At 38.6% G+C, this 27546-nt stretch overlaps 1 protein-coding gene across 1 annotated transcript in view; it reads left to right on the plus strand.

The window, feature by feature from the left end:
- Positions 1-27546, plus strand: part of LOC126411948 (nucleosome-remodeling factor subunit NURF301) — a 312451-nt gene that overhangs the window by 61242 nt on the left and 223663 nt on the right. Inside the window, exons 8-10 of the mRNA XM_050081404.1 lie at positions 8928-9134; positions 10058-10240; positions 24928-25149. Coding sequence (XP_049937361.1) covers positions 8928-9134; positions 10058-10240; positions 24928-25149 — 612 coding nt within the window. The remainder of the gene's footprint in view (positions 1-8927; positions 9135-10057; positions 10241-24927; positions 25150-27546) is intronic.

The following is a 27546-nucleotide window of genomic DNA, read 5'->3' on the forward strand; positions in this document are numbered from 1 at the left end:
TACTTGAGGGCAATATTATGGAAATGGAAGAGGATGTAGATGAAGATGAAATAGGAGATGTGATACTGCATGAAGAGTTTGACACAGTACTGAAAGACCTGAGTCGAAACAAGGCCCCAGGAGTAGACGACATTCCATTAGAACTACTGACAGCCTTGGGAGAGCCAGTCCTGACAAAACTCTACCATCTGGTGAGCAAGATGTATGAGACAAGCGAAATACCCTCAGACTTCAAGAAGAATATAATAATTCCAATCCCAAAGAAAGCAGGCATTGACAGATGTGAAAATTACCGAACTATCAGTTTAATAAGTCACAGCTGCAAAATACTAATGCGAATTCTTTACAGACGAATGGAAAAACTGGTAGAAGCCGACCTCGGGGAAGATCAGTTTGGATTCCGTAGACATATTGGAACATGTGATGCAATACTGACCCTACGAATTATCTTCAAAGATAGATTAAGGAAAGGCAAACGTATGTTTCTAGCACTTGTAGACTTACAGAAAGCTTTTGACAATGTTGACTGGAATATGCTCTTTCAAATTCAAATTCTGAAGGTGGCAGTGATAAAATACAGTGAGCAAAAGGCTATTTACAATTTGTACAGAAACCAGATGGCAGTTATAGGAGTTGAGGGGCATAAAAGGGAAGCAGTGGTTGGGAAGGGAGTGAGACAGGGTTGTAGCCTCTCCCCGATGTTATTCAATCTGTATATTGAGCAAGCAGTAAAGGAAACAAAAGAAAAATTCAGAGTAGATATTAAAATCCATGGAGAAGAAATAAAAACTTTGAGGTTCGCCTATGACATTGTAATTCTGTCAGAGACAGCAAAGGACTTGGAAGAGCAGTTGAATGGAATGGGCAGTGTCTTGAAAGGAGGATATAAGATGAACATCAACAAAAGCAAAACGAGGATAATGGAATGTAGTCAAATTAAGTCGGGTGATGCTGAGGGAATTAGATTAGGAAATGAGACACTTAAAGTAGTAAAGGAGTTTTGCTATTTAGGGAGTAAAATAACTGATGATGGTCGAAGTAAAGAGGATATAAAATGTAGACTGGCAATGGCAAGGAAAACGTTTCTGAAGAAGAGAAATTTGTTAACATCGAGTATAGATTTAAGTGTCAGGAAGTTGTTTCTGAAAGTATTTGTATGGTGTAGCCATGTATGGAAGTGAAACATGGATGATAAATAGTTTGGACAAGAAGAGAATAGAAACTTTTGAAATGTGGTGCTACAGAAGAATCCTGAAGATTAGATGGGTAGATCACATAACTAATGAAGAGGTATTGAATAGAATTTGGGAGAAGAGGAGTTTGTGGCACAACTTGACAAGAAGAAGGGACCAGTTGGTAGGACATGTTCTGAGGCATCAAGGGATCACAAATTTAGCATTGGAGGGCAGCATGGAGGGTATAAATCGTAGAGGGAGACCAAGAGATGAGTACACTAAGCAGATTCAGAAGGATGTAGGTTGCAGGAAGTACTGCGAGATGAAGCAGCTTGCACAGGATAGAGTAGCATGGAGAGCTGCATCAAACCAGTCTCAGGACTGAAGACCACAACAACAACAACAACAACAACAACAACAACATTTTGTCACTGTCTGCTAGATAAAGCCGGCCGGGGTGGCCGAGCGGTTCTAGGCGCTACAGTCTGGAACCGGGTGGCCGCTACGGTCGCAGGTTCGAATCCTGCCTCAGGCATGGATGTGTCTGATGTCCTTAGGTTAGTTAGGTTTAAGTAGTTCTAAGTTCTAGGGGACTGATGACCTCAGAAGTTAAGTCCCATAGTGCTCAGAGCCATTTGAACGATTTTGCTAGATAAAACAAAACAGGCCTTCCTAATATTGCAGCAATTTTGTAACACACACCAAATAAATGAGACTGTTTTGACACAAATGGCCTTTTTTATAACACGACAGAATATAATTCACTAAGTAACAATATCAAATGCCTATTAGGCATACTAAAGCGAAAAGCTTTGTGTTAGGAAGTAGTTTCACATTTCATTCATACGCGTCAGTTTCTCAAGCATGAGATTGAAACGTAGTATTACAAAATTTTTATATAAATTTGGACTCGTCTAATTCTTCCATAATTTGTGTGATGTTCCCGTTTCTTCTCCTTTCTCATCCTAACAAACAATCTTGTCATCACCAGTTCTGTAGCTATTCCTGCTACTGTCAAAATTTGTTCATCGATTAACTTCACTAACCCTGCCAGAAGCACAGATTTATTTATCCTGCTATTATTCTCCGGTTAGGCGTTTTACATGTTCCTACAACATGTTTTCCACGTTACTTCCAGAATAGAACTTAAGTGGGTGCTCGCCGGGGATTGCAGAACTGGTCTTTACTAGTGTAGCGATCTGGCCAAAAATTTTCTGGCAAAATTTGATTTTCTTGGATACACCGAGAAGATAATACATTATCTTTCTCATCTGTTCTTCCTGTTAGTTGTTTATTTCCATTCTGATAGTGTGAATCTAAGGATTTCACTAGTAATTATAAATAAGCTGATCATTCACACCCCCCATGAACCGTGGACCTTGCCGTTGGTGGGGAGGCTTGCGTGCCTCAGCGATACAGATAGCCGTACCGTAGGTGCAACCACAACGGAGGGGTATCTGTTGAGAGGCCAGACAAACGTGTGGTTCCTGAAGAGGGGCAGCAGCCTTTTCAGTAGTTGCAGGGGCAACAGTCTGGATGATTGACTGATCTGGCCTTGTAACAATAACCAAAACGGCCTTGCTGTGCTGGTACTGCGAACGGCTGAAAGCAAGGGGAAACTACAGCCGTAATTTTTCCCGAGGGCATGCAGCTTTACTGTATGATTACATGATGATGGCGTCCTCTTGGGTAAAATATTCCGGAGGTAAAATAGTCCCCCATTCGGATCTCCGGGCGGGGACTACTCAAGAGGATGTCGTTATCAGGAGAAAGAAAACTGGCGTTCTACGGATCGGAGCGTGGAATGTCAGATCCCTTAATCGGGCAGGTAGGTTAGAAAATTTAAAAAGGGAAATGGATAGGTTGAAGTTAGATATAGTGGGAATTAGTGAAGTTCGGTGGCAGGAGGAACAAGACTTCTGGTCAGGTGACTACAGGGTTATAAACACAAAATCAAATAGGGGTAATGCAGGAGTAGGTTTAATAATGAATAGGAAAATAGGAATGCGGGTAAGCTACTACAAACAGCACAGTGAACGCATTATTGTGGCCAAGATAGATACGAAGCCCACACCTACTACAGTAGTACAAGTTTATATGCCAACTAGCTCTGCAGATGACGAAGAAATTGAAGAAATGTATGATGAAATAAAAGAAATAATTCAGATTGTGAAGGGAGACGAAAATTTAATAGTCATGGGTGACTGGAATTCGAGTGTAGGAAAAGGGAGAGAAGGAAACATAGTAGGTGAATATGGATTGGGGGACAGAAATGAAAGAGGAAGCCGACTGGTAGAATTTTGCACAGAGCACAACATAATCATAACTAACACTTGGTTTAAGAATCATGAAAGAAGGTTGTATACATGGAAGAACCCTGGAGATACTAAAAGGTATCAGATAGATTATATAATGGTAAGACAGAGATTTAGGAACCAGGTTTTAAATTGTAAGACATTTCCAGGGGCAGATGTGGACTCTGACCACAATCTATTGGTTATGACCTGTAGATTAAAACTGAAGAAACTGCAAAAAGGTGGGAATTTAAGGAGATGGGACCTGGATAAACTAAAAGAACCAGAGGTTGTACAGAGATTCAGGGGGAGCATAAGGGAGCAATTGACAGGAATGAGGGAAATAAATACACTAGAAGAAGAATGGGTAGCTTTGAGGGATGAAGTAGTGAAGGCAGCAGAGGATCAAGTAGGTAAAAAGACGAGGGTTAGTAGAAATCCTTGGGTAACAGAAGAAATATTGAATTTAATTGATGAAAGGAGAAAATATAAAAATGCAGTAAGTGAAACAGGCAAAAAGAAATACAAACGTCTCAAAAATGAGATCGACAGGAAGTGCAAAATGGCTAAGCAGGGATGGCTAGAGGACAAATGTAAGGATGTAGAGGCCTATCTCACTAGGGGTAAGATAGATACCGCCTACAGGAAAATTAAAGAGACCTTTGGAGATAAGAGAACGACTTGTATGAATATCAAGAGCTCAGATGGAAACCCAGTTCTAAGCAAAGAAGGGAAAGCAGAAAGGTGGAAGGAGTATATAGAGGGTCTATACAAGGGCGATGTACTTGAGGACAATATTATGGAAATGGAAGAGGATGTAGATGAAGATGAAATGGGAGATATGATACTGCGTGAAGAGTTTGACAGAGCACTGAAAGACCTGAGTCGAAACAAGGCCCCCGGAGTAGACAACATTCCATTGGAACTACTGACGGCCGTGGGAGAGCCAGTCCTGACAAAACTCTACCATCTGGTGAGCAAGATGTATGAAACAGGCGAAATACCCTCAGACTTCAAGAAGAATATAATAATTCCAATCCCAAAGAAAGCAGGTGTTGACAGATGTGAAAATTACCGAACTATCAGTTTAATAAGTCACAGCTGCAAAATACTAACACGAATTCTTTACAGACGAATGGAAAAACTAGTAGAAGCCAACCTCGGGGAAGATCAGTTTGGATTCCGTAGAAACACTGGAACACGTGAGGCAATACTGACCTTACGACTTATCTTAGAAGAAAGATTAAGGAAAGGCAAACCTACGTTTCTAGCATTTGTAGACTTAGAGAAAGCTTTTGACAGTGTTGACTGGAATACTCTCTTTCAAATTCTAAAGGTGGCAGGGGTAAAATACAGGGAGCGAAAGGCTATTTACAATTTGTACAGAAACCAGATGGCAGTTATAAGAGTCGAGGGACATGAAAGGGAAGCAGTGGTTGGGAAGGGAGTAAGACAGGGTTGTAGCCTCTCCCCGATGTTGTTCAATCTGTATATTGAGCAAGCAGTAAAGGAAACAAAAGAAAAATTCGGAGTAGGTATTAAAATCCATGGAGAAGAAATAAAAACTTTGAGGTTCGCTGATGATATTGTAATTCTGTCAGAGACAGCAAAGGACTTGGAAGAGCAGTTGAATGGAATGGACAGTGTCTTGAAAGGAGGATATAAGATGAACATCAACAAAAGCAAAACAAGGATAATGGAATGTAGTCTAATTAAGTCGGGTGATGCTGAGGGAATTAGACTAGGAAATGAGGCACTTAAAGTAGTGAAGGAGTTTTGCTATTTGGGGAGCAAAATAACTGATGATGGTCAAAGTAGAGAGGATATAAAATGTAGGCTGGCAATGGCAAGGAAAGCGTTTCTGAAGAAGAGAAATTTGTTAACATCCTGTATTGATTTAAGTGTCAGGAAGTCATTTCTGAAAGTATTCGTATGGAGTGTAGCCATGTATGGAAGTGAAACATGGACGATAAATAGTTTGGACAAGAAGAGAATAGAAGCTTTCGAAATGTGGTGCTACAGAAGAATGCTGAAGATTAGATGGGTAGATCACATAACTAATGAGGAAGTTTTGAATAGGATTGGGGAGAAGAGAAGTTTGTGGCACAACTTGACCAGAAGAAGGGATCGGTTGGTAGGACATGTTCTGAGACATCAAGGGATCACCAATTTAGTATTGGAGGGCAGCGTGGAGGGTAAAAATTGTAGAGGGAGACCAAGAGATGAATACACTAAGCAGATTCAGAAGGATGTAGGTTGCAGTAGGTACTGGGAGATGAAAAAGCTTGCACAGGATAGAGTAGCATGGAGAGCTGCATCAAACCAGTCTCAGGACTGAAGACCACAACAACAACAACGATCATTCACAAACCCAATGAACCACATAATCAGACAGCGATTGGTATTCATCCGTTCGGCTTTATTCCGCTCAGCTCGTATAGCCCGGTCCCCTTTTGTCTGGGACGAGGATTCTCCTGACAGAGACATCACATACACTATGCACGCATTTAAAAATCAACTTATGATTCTTTCAGAAATCAACTTAAAATGTGTTAAAAAATGTTCAAAAACCAACAGGGACGCGTTTCAAAATCATACGAATAATCGATAGACAACGTGCGCTGGATGCTAGGTGCTTTGTGAAACAAGTTTTTTTTTCCTCAAGAATATGAATTTGGCACCCCCTTTTCCCAGTAGCATCTGACTGCTTGCTGCGACTGCTTGCACATCCAACAGCCACATTCCTGTAGACAGAAGCGGGAAAATCTACTACTCAAACGCGACTCAACTGTGCATGCGCATGAGCCCACTCGTAACTGCTAAAATAAATCTAATGTAAACAGTTGTGACTTCACACTCATCGGAGGCAATTTGTTGTTATGAAGCATTGCATGGTGTTCCTAAGGCCTTTGACACATTTTGCTGTTGGCAGACGCTTGCATGAGCACTGTGTGTCATTGTTTTATATGGCTCATTTTCTTTGCAATTTAAGTTATTTTCTTTTTTTTCTCTCATTTATGTTTTATTGTTGAAGTATTATTCTGCAGTAGCAGGATACAGTAATGTCCTTTGTTAGAGTATCAGTTCTTACCAGTCAAAATCACAAAAATTTAACAAAAAACAAAAACATTGAAAAATTCCCAGGTTTTTCCCGGTTTTCTACCAGATGTAAAACTTCCCGGGTTTTACCCGGATCTCCTGGTTGTCCCGTGTCATATACACCCTGAGTTCAAGTGTGCCATAATTCTTTCCATGTTGAGAATCCATGAAGTTATGTGGCTTCTGGAATACTATTTTTACTTACTTATATTTTATTGAAGCATGTGGGAAGGTAGCAGTTTGCTAATCTTTGTTCAGTTATACATGACAATGAATTAAATGTAAAATGTCTGTCATCAGAGTCTCCTTCACTGCAAGGAGGACAAAGCATTTCATTTCACAAAATATCTTGTTAATGGATTTTTATCAATCTGCATGACTTACGAGTCATTGTAGTATTTTATATATTAGTTTATTCTTAATTTCTCATTCTTAGAATTGATTTTTGTGTGGAATGGCTCTCAGATTAAGGCTGGCATCTGCATCTATTCAAAGAGTTGTCTATGTTTATTCAAATATTTTGAATCCTTTAATTTCATCTTGTAGGTGTTTTGTGTAGGGTGTTGATAGCTAGATTGGGACATATGTTTTGCATTCAGAAGTATTTTTTAAATACACAAGAAACTTAAAAATAAGCTAATTTATATTTTTCTACGATTCATTTCATTCAGTGAACTACTTACATCCTTGGTCTGTTTGATAGGGAACTTGGCTGTTTCACTTGTTCTTGTTTATTTCTCAGAATGCCACCATAATGCCCATTTGGAGGATGTGACATTGAAGTTGTTACACTTGTCACAAGCTCTGTTGACAATGGGAAAATTATTGTAGTTTAAGAGTGTAGATTTGGGCTGTTGTGGAACCAAACATCCTTTCAGTAAAACATGTTACCATTGTCGGCACACATTCCACGGGAATGCAGACCATGTGTGGGTTCCCAGAAGCCAGAGGCTACCATTTTCCAATTTTCCATCTATGATCTTACCACTGTCGGTAAGACTTGCACACATCTTCTTTTGTAATATATCCATGCTTAAAAAAATGATAGTACGTTGCCTCTATAATTTGAAATTACACCTAGCAAGTGAACACAAACTGCATACTTAGACATTACCACAAAAGGAACATCTTAATTGTGGGCTAATGATCAGTTGTTTGATTCACCATTGGCATCCACAGCAAATTTAACTATTGTCTATGTTGTAATAAATGCAGCAACAAATTACAAGGCGCAACTCTGTTTAGTTACCTCTTGGCAGTGTTAGTCACACTTTCAGTATGGTCCACAGTTCTCCTTGTATTAGTCCACAACTCATCTCTTCCTTGCCACAAAGACGTACATGTTGCCGAAATGACATGAAATAGAAAAATTTGCAACATGCGGCCGATCAATGCAGGTGGGGTTTCCCAGCTGATAATGCCGTATGATCATTTCATTTCTCTTCTCTTCATATTGGTTCAAATTTTTTAATGACAATCCACCACTCTTTCAAATCAATTTTAAGCTTTTTAGTGATTCTGAGGTCATAGACTACTTAATACACAATTTTTTTCTCCCTTGCCAATAGATATTTTAATTTGACTGCTAAGCAACAAAAAAATTCTTAACAATGCAGTAAACTGTTGATTTTTCATAACTGAAGAAGTTTATTACTTTAATCGGAGTTTGGCTAGAGAACCACCTCAGCAGCTGAATATTAGCATTGTTGCCTTTGGTTCCAAAGGACCCTGGTTCAATTCCTGGTACCTCTTTGAATTCTTCTGAGGAAGGGGGTCTCTTGAATGGGGTCCACTCGACCTTATGAGGCCAAATGAGGAGCTGCTCAAATAAAGAAACAGTGGCATCACAATGATTTTGCTACTGGAAACAATGGCTGGAGGGATCAGCAACATAAAGATCACATCGCATAATTGTAGATCGCTCCTTGTACTGCTTCGCTGCCAGCAGTCGGCCACTTGTAACAGGCCTGATGCCCAATTTGTGAGTGATGTTTATGTTTAAGAGTTTGATTGGAGTGTAGCATTTTCTTCATCAGAATTATTTTTCAGCTTCAGTCTCATCTGTGTCAGCGGAAACTATTTTGTGTTTACAACTGTTTTGCTGAAGGGTTTACTTGACTGTATCATGAGGTTAACTAGCTGTAGATGTAAGAAGGTAGTGGAAAAATTAAAGTTGAAAAGAAACTCAAATAGCTGCTGCACACTGTACACAAAGCCTAACTGTTTGAGATTCTCATGTAGCAGTGTCATGATGTGATTTATTAGGATTTGTAGTAGTTTTTCAATAAGGCCGATGTAGTAAAAACAGTGTAATGATACCTTTACCTGTCACAGATATACTTATCTTCTTCTGTTACAGGAAAGAAACATACAATAGTGACACGTTCCAAAACCGGTTCCCTTCAACCACGCACATTTAATATGGATGATTTGAAGAGACGTAGTGCCGCTGGTCTAACAAAAGCAGAGTTAGAAAAATTGCAGAGGGATCAAAAAGAAATTGAAAAGGAACTAGCATCTGATGGGACTCGTATAACAAGACTGAAAGCACAACAGATAGCCACAGGTATTTTGTTATCATTTTTAAGATTGTTGTATGTTTTTTGTAATCATAGGTGAAAAGAAAAAGTATAATATTGAAAGCTAAGTTGAAAAATTATGATGAAGAGGAAGCTCAAGGATAATGAGATATATTTAAATTAGAAATGAATGTTAAGTTTAGATGTGAAGGTAAGCTGGTGGATGTTATAAAATATGTTTGGAGAAAAAAAAAATTATATTTAAATCTGGAAGGGGGACTCCAATTTGATCAAGCATTGTGGAGTAGGGGCAAGGCACTCGACTGCTGTTTAGGAGGATGGTGGTTTAGATCCCCGTCTTATTCAAAGTTAAGTTTTCCTTTGTTTTCCTACATTGAATAACAGTGGCTTCCTTTAAAAGTACATTCCATATACTTCCCCAACCCAAGCTTGTGATCCACCTCTAATGAACTGGTTGTCATTGAAACATTAAACCTTAATCTTCCTTCAACCAAACTGGGTAGTGAACATTAATTTTGAGATGTTATCAGTTAGGGAGAGACACAGTTGACTTGGGTGACATATTTCCAGACAAGGCTGTTATTATAATACATTGTGCTGTTGTTATGATTGTTGGTCTATTTGTGAAGATATTCGCTTTCTGGGATAGGATGTAAAAGAAGTGGAAAGGGTGGCAGGTGTGAAAAAAAGAGATAACAACTTCAAAGTTGATTATTTTAGATGTTACCTGGCAACTCAATAAAGCATCCTCCAACTGTCTTCAAACGTTTTGGTGGGAAGAGACTAAGACTAGCAGTAAATTTTAACATAATTCACATTTAAAGTTCTTATTCCAAATGCATTGAGGTTGAAGGTTGAAACTGTTTAGTTTGAAAATGTCTACAAATGTATCACATTAAAATGTTTAATTGCTCTTTTGCATATTGCCTAATAAAAGTTTATGTTTTAGGCACATATATGTTCAAGCTTGGGATGGAAAATACATTCAAGAGCTACACAAATCAGTATAGTACAAATATTGCTGCACTAAATAAACATCAGCGCAATGAAGAAAGGGATAAGAGGAGGCATTTATCCCATAAATTTTCATTGACACCAGCATCTGAATTCAAATGGATTGGTTCACTTTATGGTAAGTACGTTTTAATCACTTGGGCTAAATGCGTAGTGAAATACGATATGTATTGAAGCATATTGTTTTCACACCATCTTCAGTTATGAACTGTACTGTATGAGTTATTTCCCACATTCCTTTTCTATGAAGCTGCAAAGTTATTTCCAAAATATTTGTATGTTTTCTTTGTATCGTTTAAAACGTGTATGTTTCTAACCATTCATCGTTGTCAGATGAACAGCAACAATTTAACACTCACTACTGGGTTGGAATCCGATGTGGTACTTCCTTCATACACCAGTCATCTTGCATTTGTTTTATTGACTCCCTTAGTAATTCCCATCATTTTTTTAAAAGATTTGCTAATTAAAAGTGTATGTCTCACTGCCTTAAGTTGACATTGATAACACACGCTGATTGGAAATGCCCTGTTTCAGACCTATTGGGAACTTATTTTTGAGAAACTGTAGTTTATCAAAAGTGCTCCAGGCCTCTTTTGCTCTCTGTTATTTATGTTGCTGTCCATTCAATTGTTGTCATTAACTGCCCTAAATACAAGAACTTTTCAACTAGTTCTGTGACTTAATTGTTTATATATCCAATTTATCAGTATGTTGTAGTTTCAGTTGTCTAACTCCATGCATGAAAAGACTGACTGCAAACACAGTTTCTATCACTAACTTACTACTGTAGTTCACTGTCTCAATGGGTTGAAACTAAATATCTGTTGTAGATAATATGTAGTTCTGACACCTTAAATTCACTTATAATTTACCGAGTTGCTTAAAAGCAAACACACTAACATGGGATGTCTCACTGAATTCAGTGTACTCAGCAAATTTTCATGTGATTTCTCCAAATAGTACTAACATTAATCGCAAAACATGAGTCATATCATGGTGTCATAATAGGCTTTGCATAGGTATATTTCATAAAACTACTCTGTCGCATCCGATATGTGGTGGTTTGAGTTGGTTGTAACCTAAACAATTTATGTCTCATTGCTGTAAGTCAAAACTGGTTAGACACACAGACTGATTACATCACGCATCAGAGTGTGTGTGCTGTTGCAGATGATACAGGATGTAAGACTGCTGTGGTGCGGGCAGTCAAATGTAACGAAAAGTCGTATGTTAATGAATTAGTATTGCAACATTAGGATGTTAATTACTTCATTAACAATGAATAACATTAACAAATGAATAATGTGGGCCAGCTAATAATTTCAACAGTTCTAAAATTTAGGAGAAAACACACTCTTTTTATTTCTAAATGCCAGTGTAGTATTTTATGTGGATCGCTGTACGAAATTGAAATCTATTTAATTTTCGTGTTGGAATGTGGGCTTCAGCTAACAGTAATGACTCCATAAAGAATCTTTCACTCTTCAGCATAGTGTGGCCCTCTTTTGAACTTCCTGACCTTTCTCTGCTATATCCTTTCTTCCTGGAGTGCTTGTCCAGTAAGGTGGGCATGAGAGCTTCTGTGAAGTTTTTAAAGGTAGGAGAGAGATGTGGCGGAGCTAAAACTGTGAGACGGGTCATGAGTCATGCTTGTACATTTCAGTTTGTAAAAGCATTGCTCTCCTAAGGCAGGGTTTTAGTTTCAAGACTTGGTCCGCAGAGATTTAATCTGATAGGAAGTTTCAACAATAGTGTTGCTTAAAATGCCATTTCACATGCTAATGGTACAATTATTTTTGTGTTAAATTAGAACCTCTTCAGTCAAGGTGCATGGGTACTGAGCTCTTGTGAAAAAGATGTGCATTGGTTTTTGCCATCTGCTACAAATGCAATTTTAGGTTGGCAACTTATCAGATATGTTAGTTCACTGGCCTGTTAGCAGTAGTGACATGATCAAACAATGGAAAATCCAGGCTGGAACAGTGACATTATTATCAACTGAGTAAAGTAATGCATTGGAAAATAGTAACAAAGGGCATGAGTTTGTTTAATTAATTGGATTTCATTTAATTAATAAGTTCTGCCCCCTCCCCCATCAAATCAGAACAGTAATACTCAAGTAATCAGTCTATGCCCAACCTGTTGTACACGTGTAGGGTAACCTACAATCCCAGATTACTCAAACGAGCTCAGTTTATTTTAAGATATTCCTCTATGATGTTATCAGAACACTGAAGGTGGCTTAGGCAAACTCCTGTTAGCAAGAATTCATTCTGTTTTTACCAGTTTACAGGTCAGAAAACGTTCACTATGGCTACTGAGAATGGCTTTGGTGGTACGGAATCTCCTTGTCTGACTCTTCCATCACTGAATGGATCTTTCACACTGCTGCAGAATTTTTGCTGTTTTGAAACTTTGTAACAGACTAAAAGGACCAGAAACTTGATTATTTCTCTAAAAATGCAAGATTTCGGTCTTGGTCTGGCAAGTAGTTTTAAGCTGTCAGGAATTTTCCTGTTTCACTTATCCTGATGAAGTGTAATGGAAGCTGTAAATATGATTTGAACAATACAAACAGATATAGGAATGCCCGAATGCTTGTAAAATTTTCTCTCTGTTGTTGCTATGTCATCTATTGTCTCAACTGATAAAGTATAGTGTCTACGCAGCACAAGCTTTTCTGCATTATTTTCTTAAAATTGTAGCTTTTTCTTTAATAGTCATTTTACTTCAATTGAGATTTCATTTGCTTTTGCTTTCTCCTTATTCCAAACATCTTTTTCTGCTTACCTAAATATCTTTGGTAAATAATTCGCTCTTTTGTATATGTTGATGTAATCTTCATTTTTTAAGTTGCTGTACTTGGTTCAAAATTTTTCTGCTGAAGTTCCATATTCTTCGGTGAATTCTCAGAATATACATTACTGATTTTGTTGCCTTATCAGTGTTTTGGGGAGCTCCAACAACATTAGGTGCGCTATGAAGACCATTAGGCAGATAGCATTCAGCACTGGAAAGAAACCCAAGTGCACTCTGTACGTCTACTGGGGGGCCTCATCTGAGATGTGGAGGTGGCCTTGCCTGCGGCTATCAAGCATGCTGGAAGCAGTCATCTGCAAGTGGTGGCTCATGTCAGCACCAACAATGCCTGTCACATGTGTTCTGAAGCCAGTTCATACAGGTGTTTGGTGGAAGTGGTGAAAACTACTAGCCTTGCACACATGGTGCAAGCAGAGCTCAGAATTTGCAGCGTTGTTCCCAGAGTTGATCAGGTCATTTGATTTGGAGCGAATTGGAGGGTCTCAACCAAAGGCTTTGTCGACTCTGTGATGGTCTTGGCTGCAGATTTCTAGACTTGCGTTATCGTGTGGGGATTTGTAGGACTCCACTTCTTGATAGATCAGGGTTGCACTACACAAAGGTAGCAGCTACTCAGGTAGCAGAGTACTTGTTGAAGGCACATTAGGTTATTTTAGGCTAGACAATAGTTTGAGATGCTCTGGACACCCATCAGCCGATGTGCAGCAAGGGAAGACAGATGGCGTTTGGGGTAAATCATTTTCACAGTCAAAATTTTGTCAGTGAACTATTGAAGTGTTCATAATAAAGTTCCTGAACTTACAGCTGTCGAATTTTTATCAGTAAACTGTTGAAGTATTCGTAATAAAGTGCCTGAATTTATTGGCCTCCAGGAAAGTTTTCGCACTCAAATTATTCTTGGGACTGGGAGCCATCTGAAACCTGAAATGGAAAGCTCTGAGATATTTAGCAAGCTGTGGAACGTATATCAGAAAGAGAGATTAGAGGCCATAGGAGGGGGACTGTTCATTGCAGTTGACAAAAATATTCTCTCTGTTGAGGTTGAAGTTGAATGTGACAGTGAAGTTGTCTGGTCGTGTGTAACAGGTGTAGCTGTAACCGAGTTAATTGTTTGATGTTTTTATCGACCACCCAATTCCGCTGTGACAGTTCCAGAACCATTCAAAGAAAGTCTGCAGTTAGTAGTGTGGAAATACCCAGGTCATGCAGTACTACTTGGAGGCGACTTTAATCTACCGATTATAGACTGAGATGTCTGTGGACTCATTGCATTGGGCACAGACAGACAGTCATGTGAAATACTTTTGAACATGTGTTTTAAAAACTGTCATGAGCAGTTACCACGGTAGTCCACACGAATTGGAAATATCTTAGATCATGTAGCTACAAATAGACTGTACCATACTGACAATGTGAGTATAGAAAAGGGGATTAGCGGTTGTGATGTCATTATAGCAACTGTGGTTGCAAAAGTTAACAAATCATTCAAGAATACCAGGAAAGTGTTTCTGCTAGGTAGAGCAGATAAGCAGTTGTTAGCATCTCACTTAAGACAGTGAATTGATATCACTTATAAGTAGTTCCAGTAAGATGGATATAGAGGAATTATGAGCAAACTTTAAGCAGATTGTAAATCCCTGGAGCTATGTGCCTAGTAGATGGATAAAGGATGGAAAAGACCCATCATGGTAAGCAGAGGCTGTTGCACTCTGGGTTCAAAAGAGAGCGCACAAATGACGACAAGCAAAGGTTAGTACACATTTGTGCATCTTTGGAAAGATCTATGCATGAAGCATACAACAATTACCGCTTATTAGCAAAAGATCTGGAAGAGAACCCGAGAAAATTATGGTCCTATGTAAATTTGTTGAGTGGGCCTAAGGCTTCCATTCAGTCACTTGTTGACAAGTCTGGTGTGGCAGTTGAAAAGTGCTAAACGAAAGCCGAATGTTTGAATTTTGTGTTAAAGAAATCGTTCACACAGGAGAATTGTGCAAACATACCATCATTTGACCATAAGACATAGTAGTAAGCACCCCTTGTGTAGAAAAACAACTGGAAGATTTGAAAGCAAATAAATCACCAAGTGCAGATGGAATTCTAATTCAGTTTTTCAAAGAGTACTCTATGGACTTGCATAGCTTGCATTTATCGTGAATGTCCCACCAAGCACAAAGTCCCAAGCAAATGCAAAGAAAGCATAGCTGACTTTAGTATATAAGAAGGGTAAAAGAATGGACCCACAAAATTACAAACCAATATCTCTAACATCAGCTTGCTGCAGAATCCGTAAACATATTCTCTGTTTGAATATAATAAACTTTGTTGAAACTGAGAAGCTTTTGTCCAAGAATCAGAATGGTTAAAGAAAGTATCGCTCATGTGAAACTCAACCTATGCTTTTCTCACATGACTTACTACTAACTATGGGGGAAGGGCAACAGGCAGATTCCATATTTCTAGATTTACGGAAAGCACTTCACACAGTGCCCTATTGTAGACTGTTAACAAATGTATGAGCATATAGAATAAGTTCACAGATATGTGAGTAACTTGTCTCCTTAAGTAATAGAACACAGTACGTTGTCCTTGATGGCTAGACTAGGGTATCGTCAGGAGTGCCCCAGGGAAGCGTGATAGGACTGCTGTTGTCCTCTCTATACATAAATGATTTGGCAGGCAGGGTAGGCAGCAATCAGTGGTTGTTTGCTGGTAATGCTGTGGTGTACGCTAAGGTGTTGAAGTTGAGTGACTTTAGGAAGATAGAAGATGATTTAGACAAAATTTCTGGTGGGTGTGATGCATGGCAGCTAGCTCTAAATGTGGAAAAATGTAAATTAATGCAGATGAGTAGGAAGAACAGACCTTTAATGTTCAGATACAATATTACTGATGTCTTGCTTGACACAATCAAATTGTTGCAATAGGGAAGACGACATTTTTTTTGCAAAGCACTATTGAGAAAATTTGGAGAACCTGCACTTGAATCTGACTGCCAAATGATTCTACTGCTGCCAATGTACATTGTGCGTAAGGATCGTGAAGATTGGAGTCTAGAAATTAGGACTCATGCGAAGATATGTAGAAATTCATTTTTCCCTCACTCTGTTTGCGATTGGAACAAGAAAGAATATGACTAGTAGTGGTACAGGGTACCCTCCGCCATGCACCATACGGTGGCTTGCGAAGTATCTGTGAAGATGTGGATGTAGGTATAGATTTCTGTTTTTACTCTGTATCTTGCAAGTCTTTGATCACTTGAAATTTTTGAGTTTTTAACACCATGATATCCCCCACTACAGAACAAGAAAATTGTGTTGCTAATTTATTGTCAAACTGTTCTTGCATATGTCATTCAGTTTTGTTTGATGATACTGCTTTGTCAATTAATGTTGTGAAAGTTAATCTGTATGGTTTGCCAGGTGTACAAGCGTGAAATGCTGATTTTTTGCCTAAAAAACACCTTAAATGCAGAAGAATGATAAATAATGCTTTACTCAAAGTATGCACCATTGTTTGTTATACATTTTCCCCATATTTTTGGGAGTTCATGAATTTTATGCCAGTAAAAATTTTCCCCTTTTGCTGTGAACCGTTCATTGACCCATTTTTTCACATCTTCGTACAAACCAAAGTTCTGCTCAGCAACTGCGAGACCCGTCAATGCAAACAAGTGGTAATCGGAAGGAGTGAAGTGTGGTGAGTAAGCTGCATGGGGTAGAACTTAGCAGCTAAGTGCTTCCAACTTGGTGCGAACTGGTATTATCATATGTGAAGTAGCATTGTCATGAAGAGAAATGACTTTGTGTTGCCTGTTTCAGTATTGTGGCCTTTCTTTGAGCAGCGAACAGTTCATATCAGTCGATTGTTGTTGGTAATGTGTAGTATTAACTGTTTCCCAAGGTTTTGACAGCTCATAATAGACCATGTGAGCAAAATGTCATATGTGTTTTGTGCTTTTCCGTTTGCCTGTCGTTCAACTCATGTGCTACCCATCTACCAGTCTTTTGAATATTTCCCATCCCTCACACCTGATTGGAAACATCTTGTTGACTAACACCCAATTGGTTGGCAAGTTGTTTTTGTGTTTGTGAATCATCTACATTCAACAGTGCTTCCAGTTCCACATCTTATGTTCCTTGTCTGCAACATCGAAGTCACCATTTTTGAAATGCTGAAATCATCTTTCACACATCTTGTGATGGAGCATGTTCACCATAAAATTCTCGAAGTAATCGATATGATACAGCAACAGTTTTCTTCAAGTGAAAACAAAATATTAATAATGCTCTGTATAAATTTCGACGTATTGACCAAGACAACGCAACACTATGCTCATACTTTTTCAATTTATCACTTGTGCACGTCTGACACTTGTTGACAACACAACAAAATGGCACATTGTCAAATGTTTATAGCACAAACTGCATTGGTGCGACATCTGTTGTCTGAAATCTGCATTTTGTACTTTTACACCTGTTATTTCGAAGTCTCTTATTATGTCTCAATTCTATATGTGACCATTAATCAGTAGTGTTTCCTGAGAGTCTAAGTAAACTGAAGCTTTAAGTGTCATTGCTGATTTTTCACGTAACTTAAATTATTTCATTTGCTGAAGTTGTTCACTGCGTTGTATCTGCAGTGCCCTTTGTCATCGCAGTATTACATGGTTTTCTGGAAACTCTTTTAATCCTGTCTTTACTAGATCAGACTGTACTCATCACATCATATCATAAGGTGATAACACTCCTTTTTACCGAAGTTTTAGGAAGGTTATTGGGTGGGAGGTAGGGGGCAGTCAAAGAACAAATAACAGTTGGCTGCTTTAACTGAAGCATTTAATTGTGTCTTATTGAGCAGATAAGAACCTTGCCAGTGTTGCATTATGTATGGTTGTAGCAGAATAATATGTGGAAATATTGGCATTTGGTTAAACATTTTTGCCATGATGCCAGGCAGATCAAGGATAGCAGTGTGAAGTACTAGTTTTCAGTCTTATGCATTAAGTTACAAGAAGTTTCCTAGTGAGAAAAACTGATTATTACAAAAGTTGACTGATGAAATATTTCAGTAGATGAGCTGGGTGTGAGCAAGTGACTGAAAGAACTGAACTTTCGTAATAGAAAACTGTGAGGTGTTGTTAACCAGAAATATATATTTCAGCGGTTAATTCTTTCCTAGAATTTTTAAAAAACTTAATAGACACGAAAGACTTTGCATAGTGCCAGGTGAGAGGCCATGTTTACCTTATGAACAATGGTATTAGCATGTGATATTAGATTGGGGGATCCAAAGAAGTAAACTTGAAGCAAAGAAAGACAAGAGATATGTATGCGATACAATTGGAAGGAGAAATATGTAAAAGATGCATCAACATCAAACATGCAAAAAAGGCAAAACAAATAAGAATTAAACCCAGAAAACAGATCATCATGCAAAAGAAAAAATAAAGAGGAAAGATATCAACAAAATGTAAAAATGAATGAAATTGGATTAAAAGAAAGACAAAGTAGGATAGGAACAAACAGATAATTTTGGGAACCAGAATAAAATGAAGGAATGATAATATGGAATACTGGTTGTCTGTGTGCTCATTGGTCCCGCTCTAGTTGTTGTTGTTGTGGTTGTTGTTGTGGTCTTCAGTCCTGAGACTGGTTTGATGCAGCTCTCCATGCTACCCTATCCTGTGCAAGCTTCTTCATCTCCCAGTACTTACTACAACGCACATCCTTCTGAATCTGCTTAGTGTATTCATCTCTTGGTCTCCCTCTATGATTTTTACCCTCCGTGCTGCCCTCCAATGCTGAATTTGTGATCCCTTGATGCCTCAGAACATGTCCTACTAACCGGTCCCTTCTTTTTGTCAAGTTGTGCCACATACTCCTCTTCCCCCCAATTCTATTCAATACTTCATCATTAGTTATATGATCTACCCATCTAATCTTCAGTATTCTTCTGTAGCACCACATTTCGAAAGCTTCTATTTTCTTCTTGTCCAAACTATTTATCATCCATGTTTCACTTCCATACATGGCTACACTCCATACAAATACTTTCAGAAACAACTTCCTGACACTTAAATCTATACTCGATGTTAACAAATTTCTCTTCTTCAGAAAGGCTTTCCTTGCCATTGCCAGTCTACATTTTATATCCTCTCTACTTCGACCATCATCAGTTATTTTGCTCCCTAAATAGCAAAACTCCTTTACTACTTTAAGTGACTCATTTCCTAATCTAATTCCCTCAGCATCACCCGACTTAATTTGACTACATTCCATTATCCTCGTTTTGCTTTTGTTGATGTTCATCTTATATCCTCCTTTCAAGACACTGTCCATTCCGTTCAACTGCTCTTCCAAGTCCTTTGCTGTCTCTGATGGAATTACAATGTCATCGGCGAACCTCAAAGTTTTTATTTCTTCTCCATGGATTTTAATACCTACTCCAAATTTTTCTTTTGTTTCCTTTACTGCTTGCTCAATATACAGATTGAATAACATCGGGGAGAGGCTACAACCCTGTCTCACTCCCTTCCCAACCACTGCTTCCCTTTCATGCCCCTCGACTCTTATAACTGCCATCTGGTTTCTGTATAAATTGTAAATAGCCTTTCGCTCCCTGTATTTTACACCTGCCACTTTTAGCTCTAGTTATGAAATGATATAGTGTTGTGCTTAAGGCACTGAACACTTGATCAACGGAAGTGTGTGTGCGCGTGCATGCGTTTGTACTCCAGCTCAAATAAAGATTAATTCCAAAAACTAGCAAGTTTTTATTTTCTTTTGTGTGTGCCTGTCAGCAACTAAACATTTCTGATATTCAGTGAGTGGTCTCAAGTCCAGTCGACGAAGGAAAAAAATTAGGTGAAAAAATTCATGTAGTCACAAATATTTGTGTAGTGGTAGGGGGAATGTAATGAATAACATAATAGAAATCCTGACTGGTGGGGTCCGAGCATGGATGTGGTAGTGGGGTGGGTGGGGGGTTGGGGCATTTAAAGGCAACTTTTTAACACTTTTCTTGACTATCTCTAGAGTAAATGTTTCCCAGTGTAAAATTAAATTATATAAAATTTCCTGTGATAAAGGTCCTATTCATTTTTTTCTCTAGGACTAATACCTTCCATGTTGCAGGAAATGAAAAATCCACACATTATTAAAAGTAGTGTTTTAATTATATAAAATTAATGTAAATTGTTAACTAAAACAGGTTAAGAATGAAGAGTAAATGTCTGTGCCAAACTTGAATGCAGTAGAATCGTATTAAAGGGTAAATTGTCTTCTGGAGGTGTAACAGTTTGGTTAGGTAGGGGTAGAGGTTAGAATCGTCAAGGATGATGTGTTGCCAGACTGGTCATTCATTTCTCTCCTCCATAGGTCTGTAAAACGAAGAGCAAGTTGGAAATTCCCCATTTTTTCTACGACACTACATCACAAAAAGCAACTACAGGATGTTTCTCAAAGTTATACTGATCCTTATGCTCACCTTATGAATCACCAGTGAATAAATCTCTGCACACTTTTCTGCAATGCTAGAGGGAAGTTAATTCTTAAGTCACAGCATTCTTCTGGGAAAGACAGTTCCCCCACCATGAGTGCTGCTTGCTTTTCAATTTACAGACAGACTGTGCCTCCCCATCATTTCCTGTCGAATTTTGTCTTGTGAGTAGACAAAGGTGTAATTTTCTGTTTGTTAAGTGAGTATTTATTTGCAGTTATTAAATGAGCTATTTTTTTTAAAAAAAGAACAACTCGTGGAGCTATCAGCTGTGTACCACACTGAAGAGCCTGCTTCAAGTGTAAAATGCTATCAGTACGTATTTGACTTTGTCGATTTCATTCTCTCCACTACCAATGACAGGAATATTTTCGCAGTTTGGAGGTATCAAAATGCATCAATCCAGCCTCAGTTCTCCCAACATCTGAAGAGGCCTAAAGGGTTAAATTGGCTCCCAAGGGGTTAACAAAACTTAAGATATTTCAACCCAAGTAAAGCAATATATTACAACAGATTATTGTTCTAGATTTGAATATCATGAGTCCTATTCCATCAAACATATTGACACCTATCCATAGTCTGTCTGTCTAAAATGAAAGGGAGCAGCTCTCATGGTGGAGGAAATCACCTTTCCCAAAAGAATGATCCAGCTGCTGTACAGGATGATTAAGGATCAGTTTCCCCTGTAGTAATGTAGAACAGTGTGCAGAGATTTACAAAGAATCTGTCCATGTGCTATTCTTGCATTTGTGCTATTAGCCACTCATATTTGTATTCAGTGTGCACTATTAAAAATCATTGGCCGGCCGAAGTGGCCGTGCGGTTAAAGGCGCTGCAGTCTGGAACCGCAAGACCGCTACGGTCGCAGGTTCGAATCCTGCCTCGGGCATGGATGTTTGTGATGTCCTTAGGTTAGTTAGGTTTAACTAGTTCTAAGTTCTAGGGGACTAATGACCTCGGCAGTTGAGTCCCATAGTGCTCAGAGCCATTTGAACCATTAAAAATCATTGTGGAAAATAAACACCCCACCAACCCCTGTTCCCAACCCAAGAGTTCAATTACGGTATAAAGATGGTTATATTCTCATAACAATGTACATATAAATCATATGAATGTTAGTGTAGTACAATAGCACACATTTGGAATTTTATATATTGTTAATTTTACAGTAAAAAAGAAAACATTATACAAATTTATATTAAGCGGGGAGTATTCATGTTGATGACATTATGTCATTATCATATACATGTTGATAACACTATGTCATTATCCTAAGATATTGATACAAATATAGAGCACTCGAAATAGGTCTGCTCGTGCTGTGTGTTGTGAGCGATTCATAAGGTGAGCTACAAGTGGGCCAGTCTAACTTTCTGAAATGCCACGTAGTTGCTTTTTGTGAGGTCATGCAGTAGAGAAAGTGGGGAAATGCCTGCTCACTGTTTTAATTTTACAGTGACACAATGTGCATTATTAACTCTAATCACAAACATTTTGCTGACAGTATCCGTATGTGCCACTGCATATAACTGCAAAATTATATTCTTGTATGACACACAGTTCAGAAGATATGATATCACATACATTGCATTGCATGAAATACTAGCTTTTCTTGACACCAAGTGCAAATCACCAAGACTATAGTCATCCAATGCTTGTTAATGAGAGCACATAGTGACTTTTTCGAACTTTAAACATAATTTCATAACTTTCCTAAACTTCCTTCAAACACAGTCCCAAAAAATAATGAAAGAAAAGCTGTTTGTCACTAAATGTTCATTGTTCATGTCGTAAGCTTGTTTTAATTTAATATTTTTTGCAGGCTGTTCACATATACCACTGTACAGTACCAGTTTTGGTTTTGACTTTCTTTTTAACTCCAAAACTAATGAAACCAGCACAATTAGGGTTTTGCATCTTCAAGCATAAAGGTTTTACATGCTTAATGTCAAATATTTAACACGTTAACTCATTTTTAAAGCTGATTTATGCTTGGGAGTTGGATTCTTTAAAGAAATTGGAGTTGGGTGGGTGTTCCTGGTTTAGTTTGTAATAGTGACCATAATCCCAGGAGACATTCTCACATCTGTTTCTGTTGCAGTTGCTTCTGTTTATTAGTCCCTTGATATATGACAACCTTTTGATGTTGGTATTGTAATATTATTGTGCTCTTAAGATGTTCATAATCATATTTTTGCTTTGTGAATGTGTAAATCCTATGAAAAGAATTAACAGTACACTCAGTTTAGCATCGATAGTGCCCAAGACTTGACATTTTCATAATGAAATGAAAATTGGAAATACCAGTCCCATTTTTATTCCTCTTAATTTGCTCACTAGCACTAGCTGTCAAAACGAAAATGAGTTCTTTTTCTCTTTCTCCCCACATTAACATGTAGACATTGAAAATGTGAAAGAGTCTGCTTGTCACTATTGGACAGTTACAGGATGTCTATCAAAGATACCGTATTTACTCGAATCCAAGCTGCACTTTTTTTCCGGTTTTTGTAATCCAAAAAACCGCCTGCAGCTTAGAATCGAGTGCAAAGTAAGCGGAAGTTCTGCAAAATGTTGGTAGGTGCCGCCATAACTAACTTCTGCCGTCGAATATATGTAGCGCTACACAGGCTTGCTTTGCAGGCACAAAGATAAATACTGGAGCCAAAACCTCTGCGTCAATAAATAAATTAAAAAAAAAAAAAAGAGGTGGAAGACGAGCTTTTTTCTCCGCCCCGAGTTTCGACCACTGCATGTTCATACATTATCCAACTAAGGAAATACAAATTCCGCATTGTTCATCTTCGAATGTAGCAGCATTTCAATGTACTACGAAAATCCGACTGGCAAGACTGGGGTTTTTGTCAATATGACCAACTCTACATTCTGAATTTTTTCCTACCTGTGAGAAGAGATGGTTGCTAATAGGAACTTTTATGAATTTTGAATCACATGCAGTATTCTCTTCACCATAAGAATAATACGAATATAAACATTTTGCCATGTATTCTTTCATGTTTGCTGCTATCTCGTTTAAATCCTGTCTGCCTAATAAACTACGAAACTAGAGTGAGACAACAGCAAATGTGGAAGAATATACATATCATGTCATGTTTATATTCGTATTATTCTTATGCCTAATAGTGATACAGTCAGAAATGAAACACAGCAATTGACTAGATTTTTAAATCTAAGATGATTCTAATTTCTGTGCAGAATGTAATCTACTAAAGAGGCATCTGCAAAGATTTTCAAACGGAGAAAAATTTTCGCTAAACTCTCGTTCAGAACATCTTCTATCATACGCAGTCTATTATTTGGTTCTTGCTGATCATTATCAAAGAAACCGGCAGTGTAAGTAACAACAAATAGCAGTCTCTTGCGATTGTTCCGCTAACGAGACAATTCCACCTTTTTGCACCCCCCCCCCCCCCCCCCCCCCCAATTGTAAGCGGCGGTAGTGCGCACAAAAGCAAGCCATGCCGCGAGCGGCGACAGGCCATAAACACTCATTATCAGAATGCAACAAACAATGCATGACACAGTACAGTAATGCATTTTCAGCTTAGAGTGACGTTAACACCTATAACAAAGAGAACGGCACTTACGAGATCAAAGAAAAATAAGCAATCAATTCAAACCAGACGAAGCACATGAAAAAGGAAGGGTACCCATATAAATACGGACGGAGCGCCTGACGCATAGCAATGGGTACCTGGTAAAGCTTAACTGTTAAGCTTACGACTCGAACCAAACTACTGTAGCTGTATCGTCATTAATTCGACCTAAATTGTGTCTCATATTAAAATGTACCAACTTTGTTTCGATTTGGAGGTGCGGCCTAAAACCTTTCTCTCCCCTTGAATTTCGAGTCTCAAATTTCAGGTGCGGCTTAGATTCGGGAAAATTTTTTTCCTCGATTTCAAGTCTCATTTTTCAGGTGCGGCTTAGATTTGAGTGCGGCTTAGATTTGAGTAAATACGGTATACGTCATTTGAATCGAGCTGAAAATGGCAAAAGTTTGCAGCTTATACTAGTGCTAAATTTAAAGGACAGTCCACAGTAATTTGAGTATAAGTGTGACATAATTAGGTAACCAAAGGTAACCAATGCGTTTGACATGGATGCCATTTCTGCAACTTACATTGAACTCTTTATAATATGAATGGCTATTAAATTATTTTTCTACAGACCTGTTTGCATAAATTGTAGTTGGCAATGTGTCTAGATTTATTTATATTTTTTCTGATGGAATTTGTGCGTGTTCCCATTGGTTGTGAATTTGCTCTTTTCTGAACATCAGTATGAGCACAATGCAACGGAGGGAGGAAGCATACTTGAAACAGTGTCAAAATATTCCATTGATGTATTGATTCTTACTTTCTAGTTACTTACAGCTCTGCTGTCTCATAGCCTATGCTAGTTCATATTATGTTATGATAACAGAAAACAATTCAGTAAATGGAGAAATTTTCTGTGTTACAGGTACAAGAGCTCTTCTTGTAAGCACACTAAGACAGACTGTATTGCAGCTGGAGTCAAGTATTCAATCGTCTTTTATGCATCCCAACTGGCCACTTTTACGGAAGCCATGGATAACAGCTGTTAGTGCATGTGTAAATGCTAGAGACTTTGCTCGAGCCTTAATTGTGTTACAGGCTTGCATCAAGCCTGTTGTATTTACAAGTGTATGGCATGAAGCATTAGGTAAGCTACTTTTATTTTGCATATACTAACGTTATAGTATGTCATTGTTTCATTTTCATCACTTGAACGTAATGGTGCAGGCATAGTGTTACACTCTTGCCTGATGCATATTGTGTTTTATTGTGTGGGGCTTGTTACCACAAATAGTTGATGTTAACAATAATGGCCATCTCTTAAGGTTTTATCAGTTTGAACACAAAATTTACCATTAAAAACCATGTATAAAATGAACCCTAACCAAGCAGAATAATCTGTATTACTAAGCATCTGAAACAATCACTGGTTCCAGTTGCAGGTTGCCTGTCTAAAGGCTTCCAGGGCCAACAAAATTTGATTTTGTGTAAGCATTGACCAAATTGAAAAATTTTAAATGCTGTCATAATCTCTTCAGTGAGAGTTATAATATTACATTAAAAATTTAACACAGTAATACAACTACACTACCGGCCATAAAAATTGCTACACCAAGAAGAAATGCAGATGATAAACGGGTATTAATTGGACAAATATACTAGAACTGACATGTGATTACATTTTCACGCAATTTGGGTGCATAGATCCCGAGAAATCAGTACCCAGAACAACCATCTCTGGCCATAATAACAGCCTTGATACACCTGGGCATTGAGTCAAACAGAGCTTTGATGATGTGTACAGGTACAGCTGCCCGTGCAGCTTCAACACGATACCAAAGTTAATCAAGAGTAGTGACTGGCGTATTGTGACTAGCCAGTTGCTCGGCCACCATTGACCAGACGTTTTCAGTTGGTGAGAGGTCTGGAGAATGTGCTGGCCAGGGCTGCAGTCGAACATTTTCTGTATCCAGAAAGGCCTGTACAGGACCTGCAACATGCGGTGGTGCATTAACCTGCTGAAATGTAGGGTTCCACAGGGATCGAATGAAGGGTAGAGCCACGGGTTGTAACACATCTGAAATGTAACGTCCACTGTTCAAAGTACCATCAATGCGAACAAGAGGTGACCGAGACGGATAACCAATGGCACCCCATACCATCACGCCGGGTGATACGCCAGTATGGCGATGACGAATACATGCTTCCAATGTGTGTTCACCGTGATGTTGCCAAACCTGGATACGACCATCATGATACTGTAAACAGAAACTGGATTCATCTGAAAAAAATGACGTTTTGCCACTCGTGCACCCAGGTTCGTCGTTGAGTACACCATCGCAGGCGCTCCTGTCTGTGATGCAGCATCAAGGGTAACCGCAGCCATGGTCTCCAAGCTGATAGTCCATGCTGCTGCAAACATCATCAAACTGTTTGTGCAGATGGTTGTTGGACCCCACCTGTTGACTCAGGGATCGAGACGTGGCAGCACGATCCGTTACAGCCATGTGGACAAGATGCCTGTCATCTCGACTGCTAGCGATACGAGGCCGTTTGGGCCAAGCACGGCATTCTGTATTACCCTCCTGAACCCACCAATTCCGTATTCTGCTAACAGTCATTGGATCTCGACCAACACGAGCAGCAATGTCGTGGTAAACCGCAATCGCGATAGGCTACAATCCGACCTTTATCAAAGTCGGAAATGTGATGGTACACATTTATGCTCCTTACACGAGGCATCACAACAACATTTCACCAGGCAACGCCGGTCAACTGCTGTTTGTGTATGAGAAATCGGTTGGAAACTTTCCTCATGTCAGCACGTTGTAGGTGTTGCCACCGGCGCCAACCTTGTGTGAATGCTTTGTAAAGCTAATCATTTGCATGTCACAGCATCTTCTTCCTGTCAGTTAAATTTCGCGTCTGTAGCATGTCATCTTCGTGGTGTAGCAGTTTTAATGACCAGTAGTGTATTAGCGACTACGCATGTCCTGAGGCAGCATAACTTACGATGTGGAAATTACCCAGACTATATTCGTCCAGTATTTGAGAACAAGAGCACATGATGACTTCCAGGAAACTTTGCACACACTTTTCAAAACAATTCAAAACTTGTTCTCACTGACTGGGTGGAATATAAATAATTGAAGGTGTGAAAGTAACAACTCATCACATAGTTGAAGAGTTGACAAGCATGTAAACTGTAAAACAAGAGTGAAACTGTCGCCAAGCTTTCAGATGATACCCTTTCTCGGTGCTAATAGAGTAACAAAATCTCATATGTATACATTGCCTCATCTCTGTAGTCCCATTGGCATATGAACTTTGTTATTTTAGTTCTTAATTGAGACTTTAATGTGATGTTTAAGAGTTGATTACCATGTGGACTCTGTAATTTCCTGTGAAAGGTTTATAACCTGGCTGGCAATATTTAGTTATGCCCACTAAACTTTATTTGTGGTCTAAAAAAAGAGATGATTTTTCAGTATGCAGAAAATTTGGAAGTAAATATATGTCATCATCATCATCATCATCATCATTT

This window comes from Schistocerca serialis, chromosome 1, assembly GCF_023864345.2.
Source record: "Schistocerca serialis cubense isolate TAMUIC-IGC-003099 chromosome 1, iqSchSeri2.2, whole genome shotgun sequence".
In the NCBI taxonomy this organism is placed as follows: domain Eukaryota; kingdom Metazoa; phylum Arthropoda; class Insecta; order Orthoptera; family Acrididae; genus Schistocerca; species Schistocerca serialis.